General features: G+C 39.8%; 1 protein-coding gene across 6 annotated transcripts in view; it reads left to right on the top strand.

The window, feature by feature from the left end:
• ERCC6 (ERCC excision repair 6, chromatin remodeling factor) overlaps positions 1-13,342 on the top strand; it is a 79,329-nt gene that overhangs the window by 17,484 nt on the left and 48,503 nt on the right. For all 6 annotated transcript variants that reach the window (XM_043551057.1, XM_043551056.1, XM_037903940.2 and 3 more), the window contains one exon: positions 9,476-9,604. In XM_043551057.1, coding sequence (XP_043406992.1) covers positions 9,476-9,604 — 129 coding nt within the window. The remainder of the gene's footprint in view (positions 1-9,475; positions 9,605-13,342) is intronic.

Genomic DNA, 13,342 nt, shown 5'->3' with positions numbered 1-13,342 from the left:
CCTGGTTAAGCCAGGGTGGTCTCTTGCTGTACCTCCTGTCTTTCCTACATAGCAGGATAGTTTGCTCTTGTGCCCTTAAAAATGGCTCTTGAAAAATTGCCAGCTCTCATTAACTGTTTTTCTCCTTAGACTTGATTCCCATGGGATCTTACCTACGAACTCCTTGAATTTGCTAAAAATGCCTTCTTGAAATCCATTATCTTTACTGTGCTTTGTTCCCTTTTGCCATTCCTTAGAATCATAAACTTTCATTTCATTATCACTTTCACCCAAGCTGCCTTCTGCTTTCAAATTATCAACCAGTTCCTCCGTATTTGTCAAAATCAAATCCAGAACAGCCTCTCCTGTAGTAGATTTCTCCACCGGCTGAAATAAAAAATGTCTCCAATACATTCCACAAACTCGTTGGATAATCTGTGCCCTGCTATGTTTTATTCCCAAAAGATGTCTGGGTAGTTGACGTCCCCCATCACCACCAAGTCCTGTGCTTTGGCTGATTTTGTTAGTTGTTTTCAAAAAAAGCCTCACCCACCTCTTCTTCCTGGTTAGGTGGTCTCTGGTAAGTAATGGAATAAGACAAATGTTTCAACCTTCCCATAGACTTGACTCATTGAAATCTTGTGTATTGGCTACTTTGAAGCCTTTTTTTTTTTTTTAATAAAGATTAATTGTAATTTTTGCTATTATTTTTCTTAATTGAAAGTTTCTTCTGCTACAGAGAATTCCACTATGAATTGCCCTCTTTGAGAATGATGGCCATCTCCCATTGTTCTCAAAGGAAGTGAGGCTAAAAATGCCCTTAGTAAAGATGTCCTCTTTAAATTGACCACTATGAAGGACATAGGGCTGATCTGTAATTTATTAATATAGTATGTGACCTGATTATTTAGATAGATCAAAGCACACCACATAACCTTTAGTATCGCGTCGCAGGGTTCACCCTGTGCTCTAGCCTGCTGCCAACTACGCCACAGCTTGCTGTGCACTAACTCTGTATTGACATACATCTCTAGAGAGAGCAAGGGTGGGGGAGAGGCAGTTGTCAGGGACTGTATGTGAGGAACCGGATGACACAAAATCAGGCCTTGCAGCAAGGTTCTGAAGTAGTTGGGCCTTCCAAGGAGATGGTAAGCATCAGGTGAGATAGACACCTATTTAGACTGTTTTATTGTTTTACTCTTCTGCTTTTCTATGTTCCTACTGTTAAGATTAAACAGTACTTTAAGAAAGCTGCTTGGTCACTCTGTTGAACGCTGGTCACAGCTCCTGAAGGGAAAACTTGCAGGTGTCGAGTCCAGTTGGACTTGCTGAGAAATTGTAGTTAGTACACAGAAAGCTTTAGCCCAGGACTCTAGGAGCGAGAGAATCATGAGATTCCAATCCAGGGAGGTAAAGGTTGAGGGCCAGTCATCAGAGGTGGTGCACTCAGAGAGTTCAGAGAAGGTGTCAGGAGGTGCAGCTAGCCCTGTAACCTTGACAGCCACTGCCTCTATTCAATCCTAATAGAAGTGAAGCCTAGCTGTCCTTACAGAAGATGTTGGTCCCAGATAGCATAGGTGAAAATGGTTATTAACTCAAGTTCCAGTTGCAGAATCCTTACTGGTGGGGATGCCTTGGCTAGAAAGAATTCGGTTTTACTTTCAGATTCCAGATTGAGAGAACGGAGCTGGAGTTGATAAGACAATAGGCATGGAATCACATGATGTCACTTTTCAAAGTAAAACCACGTTAGTTATGTAATTCTTCTGTATGGGGACGTCAATGAGGGATTAATCTGCGCAATGTCCATAGGGCCAAAGACAGGCTTTTTTGTAGGCTGTGCTAAAGTATTAATAAATGGTTATGATTGGTAAAATATTTACTACTTTCTTGAATGAAGCTGTACTCTTCCATTAAATTAGGTCAATATTAAATCATTTTTAATTCAGTGTTTTCATCAAGAGTAATTTATTTTGATTGAAAGTTTTAATATGATTCACAGTTTAAATTCATTCAAACAGATTTTTTAATAATGTTAAGATTGTGACAATTTATCCTTAGCAAAGTCATATCATAGACTACATTTCTTTCAGTTGCTAAAGTTACAATAAAAGCTTAAATGAATTTTAGAAATATCAATAACTGTAATTGCCACCAAAACACTCCATCTCTTAAAAATTTCATAGCTACAGTTATTGTGGCTGTTAAACTGCAGCTGTCCACATTGACGTTTTTACGTTGATACCCCCAGGTAATCTTCATTATGGGAAATGCTACTAGAAAATAAAATGCAGTGAATTAAGAAGCATATTAAGAATGCCTTGTAAATGAGAGCAAATAACATTTCTGTCTAGTTCCATGTCAGTTTTTAGTTTTGGATACAAATGACTGGATGAAATTTCAGTAAATTTTATCCCTGAGAAAGGAGGGGGAAATCCTTTAGGATTACTTAACAGAGCGGTAGTTTAGGGCTAATGCTGAGTAAAGTGCTTTGCTTTTTAAGGCAGAAAACAAGTCTTAAACATAAAACTTTTTGAGGAGTGGAAGTTGAAGGGTTTGTCCTGCATCAGGGTGCAAGTACTGTGGTGTTGAAGTCTGATAATTAGCCAGGTGTTGTACTGCTATGACCTTCTAGACCAAGAGACCATTTCAAAGGGGAAGTTTGTGTTCTTGCAATAAACAGGCCAAGTATTGATAGTTCTGGGCTCTTTCTTTTCTTCAAAAGGTTACTTTGAGGAAGCAGGAGGCCTAATTCTATGAAGCAAGATGTAATCAGTAGCGAGGAAGAGAGGAAATGTAGTTACAGAATTGAGCATGCATCCCTCTGTGACTTTAAGTGTATTATCTTGTGTAAAAAAAAAATGGCTTAGTTCGTATGATCATGTTCACTTCTAGTGGCTATAATTGGAGACTAGAACAGCTTGCAACCTACATCCACTCCAATTTATTTTACAATAGCACCCAGAGCCCCCAGTCAGGGTTTGGGGCCTGTTGTGCAGACACATAGGGAAGCATTATCCCAGCCTGAGGCGGTTAAAATCTAATTTTTAAGACAAGGCACAAGAAGTAAGAGTAACAAACAATAAGAGAGGATAAGGATAAGAGGCTGCTAATATGTATAACCTCCCAGTTCTGAATCAGCTCTAACAGGTAGGTTTGGTGTTTTTTTTTTTAAAGTAAAAATATAAATGTGTTGTCATTGCCCACTGACCCTCATTCTAATAATTATTGGCTAAAGAGTTTGTCAGTTTCTATAGTAGAGTCCCATAGTTCTGGTGCTGAAGATCCTGGGTTCGCTCCCTGCTAACAGACAGGGTGTCTTTATGTTGTCACAGTTCATTACACTTAAACTACAGCTCTCATAAGGCAGAGATGCCTAAAGTTAGGCCTGTGGAGTCCTAAAATACTGCCTCCTTTTCCTTGTAACTGTAGGGTGAAGACAAAGCTGATTAACTTGAAGATTTAATTGCTTGTGATTAGAAATTGCATGTTTTGCTGATTTCCTCTATTTAAGTTCAGATGATACAAATACAAATAAATATTAGTACTGTGCATTTTTATTTGTAAAGTTTATATACATTTATATACAAAACTGATTGGATCTGTCAGACTCTTGGCAAGTAAACATCTTTGGGTTTTCTTGTATCGTATTGTATTGTATCCAGCCCGAACCCAAACATCTACTCAGCAATGTTTAGCCCTGCAAGCCCAAGCCCTGTGAACCTGAGTCAGCTGACCTGGGCCAATGGTGGCCATGTCTTGGGGCTTTTATCCCCATGTAGATGTACCCATGGGCAGGTAGTCAGGGTTGGAAAGGCTTCCCTTTTCTACACCTCCCGACCAAAGTGTGTCTGACAGAGTCCCCTGAGTTCATAGAAGTGCAAATGGCTATTGGCCCCAAAGAATTCAGTCAAAAATGTCAAGACATGAAAACTGAATTGCTTTTTTCCCTGGCCAGGCCAGCATTTACATACCATCTCTCTCCTACTTAGGGAGATTCAGTGATTCAAACGCTTCATAATTTCAGAGGTGTAAATTAAAAAAGGAAAATGCTGAAACAGTACCTTTCCTTGAAGACCTTCTCTTAGACAGAGCATCCTGACTGGTCTTTAAAATGACAACGCCAACATGCAAATGAAGATGTATTCCGGTTCATTCTCTGAATACACCTTTCATTCCAAGCTCAAGTGCGTAATTGTCTGCATCAGTCTTAATTTACTCTCTGAGGTTTGTGCTACTAACTGCATGTATTTCATCTGCAAGGACGTACCAATTAAATCCACTCATAGACATAAAAAGTCAGATCAGAAAAGTAACACCAAATGGCTCAGTTTAGCAGATTGGAATAATCGGTAAGGGATTCTTAGCTGTCTAAAATAGAGAACATATTGTGCTACGGAAGTGTAAACTATATTAAACACTCAGCTTGGTTCCTGAATATATGTTTTTTAAATCATATTGTGCTCATTACTGTGCTTCTGTTGTGGAATTTCTTTCTTGGGTATTGAAATAAATGGAATATGAGTTTGCTATCTAAATTCACTCCAATATTAAGAATGATTTAACTGCATGATGGATGGTTTTTCCACTACTTTCGCAGACCGAGGCTGCTTCTGGGTCAGTGATCATTGATAACATGAAAAATAAAGAGATTTCTCAGTAAGGTTGCTGAGAATTTCAAGCAGCATGGTATATGATACATTAACATCTGTGTTTCTTTTATTGCTCAGTTATCCTAGTAAGGCCTGACCTGGGGTTAGTAAGGAATTTCCCCACCCCATATACTACATTGTACAATTGATTAGGTACTCTGAACTGCTTCTGGCTTGCACTAAACCATCAGATATTTGTCACTGCTGAGGGAAGGATACTGAACTGTATGGCCTGTCTGAACTACTGTGGCAAACCTTATATTTCTATCCTTTCATTACAACTAAAACAAGTTGCTGCAAAACTTCATTATTTACTTTTAAAGTATCATGGACTGTTGTATCTCAAATGTTCCTTAATACAATGCCTTAGCATTATGTTCACAGGGTTTCTTAATACATATGGTAACCTAATATCAAGCTTTGGAAAATGTTGATAATATTGGAGAGAGTCACAAATTGCAGCCATTTCATATAAACTTGGTACTAATGAAAGGTACAATAACCTGTGGAGGAGATTTAGCACCAATTCTTTTAATACCAGTTTCTTGTAGTGTAACACTTGACTAAAATAACAGATATAAAGTTTGCAAAAGAGAAACATTCCCAAAGAAAAATAAACTGCATAATGCACCAACTCAGACTGTGGACATAAAATTATTTGGTACCTAGAAAGTTAGCAGACTTAACCAATATAGACCAGGCCTCTTTTTACAAAATACGTTTGTGCAATCTGAGACGTCTGGCTTCCAAACATTCCATGGCCAAACATTGGAAACACTGAGCACCTGTAGCTTTCAGTGACTTCAATTGGATGTAGTATCCTTATGGCTGTTCCTTGATCACTTTCTCCAATATGCATGCGAGGGTGCTATATTTATTCCCAGAGGAGAATAAACTTTCATTACTTCTTAGTGGTGATTCATATTGGAAGGATAAAATCAGAGACTGGGTCCTTCCTTATCCAAATTACTGCCCAGTTTGCCAACTACATGATACATTGCAGTCAGTATTGAGGCAGTGTAAGCTATTTAGTATGATTATAACCATGTTTCCTTCTCTGTTTGACTTTTCTTGGTAATATTTTTTTCTGGCCCATGTCTCCCTCCCCACAGGTCCTTTCCAGTCCTACATTCTATGATTTGTCAGCATTTATCAAATTTTACCATCGATTAACCATTAATTTGAGGGCTATTGCATAAACCGTGACTGGTAGCTCATCACTGTAGAAGGGAGGAGAAAACCCCCGAATATATTCACTGTGTGTATATGAAATGCTGCATTTCCTCAGCATTTTTAGACAGGGTGAGGGAAAGTACATGTGCTAATGGCTGTAGAAAATACCTAAACGAGTCAGAGTGCATCTGTCATATGTGCATGACTATCTAAAGGAGTGCAGGGAAAGAATGTTACTTACTTAAAAAAAAATTACTTCTTCTGTGTCTTGCTTTTTAAACTAATCGGGTTTAAAGATTTTATTTCATGGAATGTGGCCCAATGAGACAGTTTAGGAGCTTGCTTATAAATATTTGTAACCCACTTAATTTTTTGTTAGAAAATTCTGTTAGTATGAAGACCTCAGCTATTCATTTCCCCCCATATTCTCATTTTTTCTGCATATACCTCTTCATTTCTTATTTAATGTCTGTCTCTTCTTCATAAGTTTTGTTCTTACAGGCTTATAGCCTCTATACAGTGGAACCAAAGTGCTTTACTAATGGAACTGGCCTCCGTGAAACTGACCAGCGTCATGTGGCACTGGTCAGTTTCACAATCCAGCCATCTCTGTAGGTAATTAATTGATGCATAGGTGGCAGTAGTCATCCACGGTATTGCTCTGCATAGTCGAAGTTACAGGTTTATTGCTGAGTTCCCTAGAAATAGGCTGTAAGGGAATCCTGGGATGGTAACAGTTTTCTAGTTGGAAAACTACCACAGAGCAATGTCTTTGTTCCTTAATTCAGACTTTTTAAAGTTCATTTGAGAGTGTAGTGATTGTCTGTCTGGTTTCACCCACATAGGTTCTATTAGGGCTCTTGAATGAACTCTTGCACAAAAATAAGACAAAAACACCACATCACCTGTAGGGTGAACACTTCTCACAAAGTGATCACTCTATAGCTGACTTCTCAGTCCTCATCCTCAAAGGAAACCTGCACCGCACTTTCAAAAGACAAACCATGGAGCTTAAATTCATAACTTTGCTAGACTAAATATCATGGACTGAGTAGAAACACTGGAGTTACGGCTTATTAGAACAATCTATAACCCCTGGCAACCTGCCCCCCTCCCCACCCAGCTGTTTTCCCCCCTCTTGCTTTCCACCCTATGACTGGAGGGGTGTTAACACGCCACTTCATCTTGAGTTGTCCCTTGAAATATGTGTTAACTACTTATGCTAAGCAATCTTTTCCACCTTGTATTTAGCTGTGAGACTCTGAGACCAGGTCTACATTACAGACCTATATCGGTATTACTACATCACTCGGGGGTGTGAAAAATCCCTACCCCTGAGCAACATAGTTATACCAACATAACCCTCGTCAGTGTGGGCAGTGCTGTGTCAATGGGAGAGCTTCTTCTGTTGGCACAGATACCGTCTTTGGGAGGTGGATTAACTAAGCCAACCACAGAAGCCCTCCTGTTAACATAGTAGCGTCTTCACTAAAGCGCTACAGTGACACAGCTGCACCACTGTGCATGTAGACAAAACCCTAAGTTTCCCAGACCTAAAGAAGAGCTCTTTGGAAGCTTGAAAGCTTGTGTGCCTCACCAGCAGAAGTTGGTCCAATAAAAGGTATTACCTCACCCACTTTGTCACACTTACGCTTGAGATGCAATACACTTTGCATAATACTGTATAATATGCTTAAGAGAAAAATTAAGCATTATAGTGAAGAAAGGATGAATTTCAGAAGAGGTGTGTAAATATCCTTCAGATTATCAATAGCTCTTTAATCCATCATCCTGTTGTGATGAAATTGAAAATAAACAAACCCTGTTAATCCATTATTTTGCAATAATTTTTTTCTGCTGTTACAGCTGTCTAGTCAACAGAGGGAGCCTGAGCTAACTAAAAATTCACGTGTTACTATTCCCACTAGTAAACCTTAAGAGCTCAAATGTTAGTTGCGGGGAGAAATTGCACTGTTTGTTCAGCTGTAATGTTTATACATCATAGAAAGTAGAGAGTTGAAAATCTGTTGGGTCCCATCTTGTCCATCCCCTATTGTGCCATTGTAGAATTTTTCTAGAGTATATTCTCCAGTGCTTTCTCCACTCTAGAGTTAAATGATTCAAGAGCTGAGACATCCAGCACTTCACTGGGGAGACTGTTCCACAACATAATAGCTATCACTGTTAAGAAGCTTATCCTAGTATTCAGCCTAAATTTTCCTTAGCTCATTTTCATCCTTTTGCTACTATTTACAACCTTTTGGACCATCCTAAACAATTCATCTCTCTGCTTGTTTGCTTACATTTCTCAAATACTTGTAGGCTGCTATTGTATCCACCTTCTCCCCCGAAGTCATCATTTAGCTCTACGTATTTGGTTATTTGAATCTATCCCTCCACCTCATAATAGTTTTTGCAGTGAGGTGTATAGTTTCCTGTGTGATATATACTTAAGATGGGCAGTAGAGTATTTGCATGTTTCAAAGGGAAAAACTGCAGATTCATTGGGAAGGGGGGACAGATTTTCAGCAGACACAGACTTTCCTGCTAACCAGTTTTCAAAAGGCTATAAGGAAATACTCATCTCATTATCTGGTTCTTACAGTATGGGGTAACCTTTTATTAACTGAAATATTGATGACTGCTTTTGTGTCGTGCCTCCAGAGCAGCAGCATGATAGCACATTTTCCATCTGTCCCATAGCTATACCACCTTATGTGAAAAATCTCTGAATGCGCAAGCTTAGTACAGTTAGATCTGATAGCGCTTGGATGGGAGGCTTTCCACGACAGCCTAAAAGCTACATGAAGTGGTGTTAGTTTTTCAGTACTCTTCCTACTCAATCAATATTGAATCAGTTTCTCCCAGCCTGGAGATTGGGGAACACTGTGCTATTAGAAGTGAATATTTTGAATAAGACAAAACCCCAAGATGCTAACACTTATAAGAGAAGTGAGAACCCCAGTGACTTCTCCAAGTTCCGGCTTGGATAATTACACTGCCTATCTGAAATCTCTCTGTAATTTCAAATGACTATGATCATTTTCTGCCTTAAACTGTAAGTGTTGAACAGCTAAAGGGTGGATAGCTTATAAGGGGAAGTGGGCTTTTTCTAGGTAAAAGGAGCTATGTAAATAATATTTTGCGTAAAACTTTCAAAAGCACATCAGAGCCCAAGTCACTTTTAAAAATGAATCTTAAGTGCTTAAATCCTGTTGACTTTCACTGAGATTTAGGCTTCTAAATTACTCAGGCTCTTTTGAAAATGTTATCCTTAGATATATGGAAAGAATGCAGTCAAAGTGTATAGAAAAGTATAATTAAACACTTCAGTAACATTGAAGACAATAGTGAAATGCATGTACACATGGAGACAGTTAAGATGTCCACATGCAACTTTTGGTATTTCCTAACTTTTGTGCGCTTAACCATGTAATCTCAACATTCTCTTAGTTGGATTTTTATTTAATTCTGTTCAGAGATTTCGTGATATAGTTTGTATTAAAGACACGATACAAAAGCTGTGTTTTCTTTTGGGGGCAGAAACACTAAAGAAGTTTTTCCATTTTCTAATTTAACTTGGGTTTTCCACTTGCTGCATAGATCAGTTTAATTTCATATTGTGTTTTGTAACCACAGTAATTGAATGGTGAATCTTAATGTCTTTATAGGAGATGGCATAAACAACGATTGAAGGACAAAGAGGAACGTCGAATGGCAGAAGAAGATTCTGATGAAAGTGACGCTGAATTTGATGAGGGTTTCAGAGTACCAGGTTTTCTCTTCAGAAAGCTTTTTAAGTAGGTATCATATACTTTTAAAATATTGTATAGACTGTTCATGCAAATAAATAGTTATTAGCTGTCATTTCCAAGTACCCTATCCTGTACTCAGATGAGTAATCCCTGTGACTTCTATTAAAAAAATAGATGGATAATAAATGATTAAGTGACTATTGAGAATATCTATATATCAGCTAATCTAGTGGTAAAAGAAAGATTTAAAAACTGCTTTTCATTGTAAAGAACACTTTCTGTTCTTGGCAATGCTAATGTTTAACTGGGGTATGGAGTGGAAGGAAACTTTATTGTTTTTTAACTTGAAGATTAGCATACAGTGGCTGCAGCTGCTTTAGTTGTGGTGCAGAAAAATTAGGAAAATGTGCACTTGTGTGATGGGAAGAGAGTTTAAATACTTGGCAAAAACTGTGGGAAAGTCTCATCTTGAGAACTGTTTTATAACTTATGTTAGTTTTATTTAAACCTTGCTATTTAAACTTAGACGAGAAAAAATGCTCAGACATGCTGAGGCTGAAGTCCTGTACCCTACTTGGGGTGTAGAACTGCTGCAGGATTAATAGTACCCTCTGTATGTTAAAACATTTTGTCCAGTCTGATTTTTAAATAATCATTTCATCTTTCATTTCTTTGATACCATAATGTTGAATGTAAATGCTGAGGGACGCTTACAAATCATTCAGCCTGGGCTCTTCTGAATAAGCCAATTACAAAAGGCAATGCAAATAAGGCAGCTGATGAGTCAGCTCATTACATAACTTCCCTCTGACATTCATGCAATATTGATTTGAGTGTAGCTGTAGCTGGTGGTGTCCGCACAGTAGGAAGACCATCTCCTCTCTGGAAAGATTAACCTTAAATCCTAGTAATTAGCTCTATAGATGGCTATGCTTTGTAATAGACATTGCATGGTATCCATTTAATCAGGAACAGTTAGTTTTATAACCTCAAAGAAATTACTACTTTTGCCCCACAGTTCCTCAGAATTAAAGAGCGGCTGCTACTCTGAAATCTGAGCTCTGAAAGAGTGAGTGAATAAATATCTGGTTGACAAGACCCTGATCAGCCAATGTATCGTCTCCAATTGTTTATACAAAGGTAATGCAGAAATCCTCCTAAAACCAGATCCAACTGAGGCAGGCAACTAAAAATTAATCTTAGAGATATAAGCCTCACTAATGAAGGGTATCCCTGCAAGCATGAGTCAGTTGGCAAAACTTCCTAAGTGGTTAAAAAGATCAATTGAGTTGAATGATTTGTCTGACTTTTAAGTTAAATGTTCAAGTCTCCAATGTATGAAGGCTCTCAGTCAATAGGCATTAAACTTTGAGTTCTGACCAAATTTGAGTACAAAGATGGCTGAATATTGACCTAAGGAAGCCTACAGTTGTAAACGCTACATGATGCTTTCTGACACTGTTTAATCGAATCTAAAACACATTTGTTCCGATTGGTAGTAATATCAGATCTTTTAACTTTTTCACTAAACTGTTTAAGCAATATAATGCTTCCTCACTATCTATTCCTGTCTGCTCTTCAGAAAGTGTAGTTAGATCAACTGTGTTCCTACTGCTTAATATAGCGATGGAACCAGGTTTCAGGAATGCCAGTATAAGAACAAAACAAAAACTGGTGAGCAGGATTGATTTTAATAAAGGCTAAGATTTTGGCATGGATATTTTTATTAAAAGTCTCAGATAGGATGCAGGCAATAAACAAAATCACGGAAATGTACACAAGGCCAGCATTAGGGAGTAGCAAGCAGGGCAATTGCCCATGGCCCCATGCCACAGGGGGCCCTCTGAAGCTATATTATGGGTGGCGGGGCTCCGGCTGAAGCCCTGGGGGATGGGTTTCGGGCTTTGGCTGAAGCCCGAGCGCTGCCGCCCGGCACTGAATTAGTGGAATTTTGAGGAAGTTGCGGCGGTCTCGTAAAATCTCAGAATCCGTGACTGACTCATAGCCTTAATTGTAAGCTATGTGATGCAGTGTACTGGCCATTTGAGGCCCCCTGCTGGAGGCCTTATGGGCCTACCATACGCAGCCCCTGAAAAGGAGCAGTGAAGGTGGGTCCTCAAGGCATGCCTAGAAAGGCTGCAGGGAAGCAGCCAATTAGAGCACAGCGAGCTCAGTTAAAAGGAGCAGCAGGGCCTGCTGCCTGAGCATATTCGTTCTTGGCTGGGACCAGAAGTGGGACGAAGTCCTGGGAAATGGAGAAAGTCTCTGGCCAAGGAGGCTTGGGGGAGGACCTGCTCAAGCAGGGATAAGCTGGAAAAACTCTCCAGGCAAGGAGGGCTTGGAGAGACCCTGTGCAAGCAGGGAACAAGACAAATAGAACCTAAGGAGTGTAACCTAAGGTAAAGGGTGAAAGTGATGGGACCAAGTGGCAAGTGGCCCAGGGAATAGCAGCAGCAAACAAGTAAATGAAAGCAATATGTGGCGGCTGTCTATAGGGTCCCTCGGCTGGGACCCAGGGTAGTAGGGCAGGCCTAGGTCCCCCCACTAGCCACTGTGGAAGTGGCCTAAGCCCCAAGAAGGGGTTAATACTCTGTACTAAAAGCCCGAGAAAGGGGCTCGAATTTAAACAGGCCTAGAGATGGGGCTGAAGATCCCAGAAAGGGACAACCATTCATTGAACTTTGTTACCCTGGAAGGAGACTGAAGTTAAGAAATAACCTGGCTGGAGAGCTGACCTACCATAAAACTGCAAAAAGAAAAGGAGTACCTGTGGCACCTTAGAGAGTAACAAATTTATTTGAGCATAAGCTTTCATGAGCTACAGCTCACTTCATCGGATGCATGCAGTGGAAAATACAGTGGGGAGATTTATATACACAGAGAACATGAAACAATGGGTGTTACCATACACGCTGTAACAAGAGTGATCAGGTAAGGTGAGCTATTACCAGCAGGAGAGCGCCGGGGTCGGGGGTGGGGGGGTGGGGGGGGACCTTTTGTAGTGATAATCAAGGTGGGCCATTTCCAGCAGTTGACAAGAACATGTGAGGAACAGTAGGGGGGGAAATAAACATGGGGAAATAGTTTTACTTTGTGAAATGACCCATCCACTCCCAGTCTTTATTCAAGCCTAAGTTAATTGTATCCAGTTTGCAAATTAATTCCAATTCAGCAGTCTCTCGTTGGAGTCTGTTTTTGAAGATTTTTGTTGAAGAATTGCCACTTTTAGGTGTGTAATCGAGTGACCAAAGAGACCGAAGTGTTCTCCGACTGGTTTTTGAATGTTATAATTCTTGACGTCTGATTTGTGTCCATTTATTCTTTTACGTAGAGACTGTCCAGTTTGGCCAACGTATATGGCAGAGGGGCATTGCTGGCACATGATGGCATATATCACATTGATAGATGTGCAGGTGAACGAGCCTCTGATAGTGTGGCCGATGTGATTAGGCCCTATGATGGTGTCACCTGAATAGATAAGTGGACACAGTTGGCAACGGGCTTTGTTGCAAGGATAGGTTCCTGGGTTAGGGGGATAAAGTTGAATAAAGACCGGGAGTGGATGGGTCATTACACAAAGTAAAACTTTCCCCCCCCCTCCACCCCCACTGTTCCTCAGATATTCTTATCAACTGCTGGAAATGGCCCACCTTGATCATCACTACAAAAGGTTTTTTCCCCCCAGCTTTCCGGCTGGTAATAGCTCACCTTAAGTGATCACTCTCGTTACAGTGTGTATGGTAACACCCATTGTTTCATGTTCTCTATGTATATAAATCTCCC

The sequence above is a fragment of the Chelonia mydas genome, chromosome 7, assembly GCF_015237465.2.
Source record: "Chelonia mydas isolate rCheMyd1 chromosome 7, rCheMyd1.pri.v2, whole genome shotgun sequence".
NCBI classification, from domain to species: domain Eukaryota; kingdom Metazoa; phylum Chordata; order Testudines; family Cheloniidae; genus Chelonia; species Chelonia mydas.
Note: the sequence above shows the minus strand (reverse complement) of the source record. Positions and strands in the feature narration are given on the sequence as shown.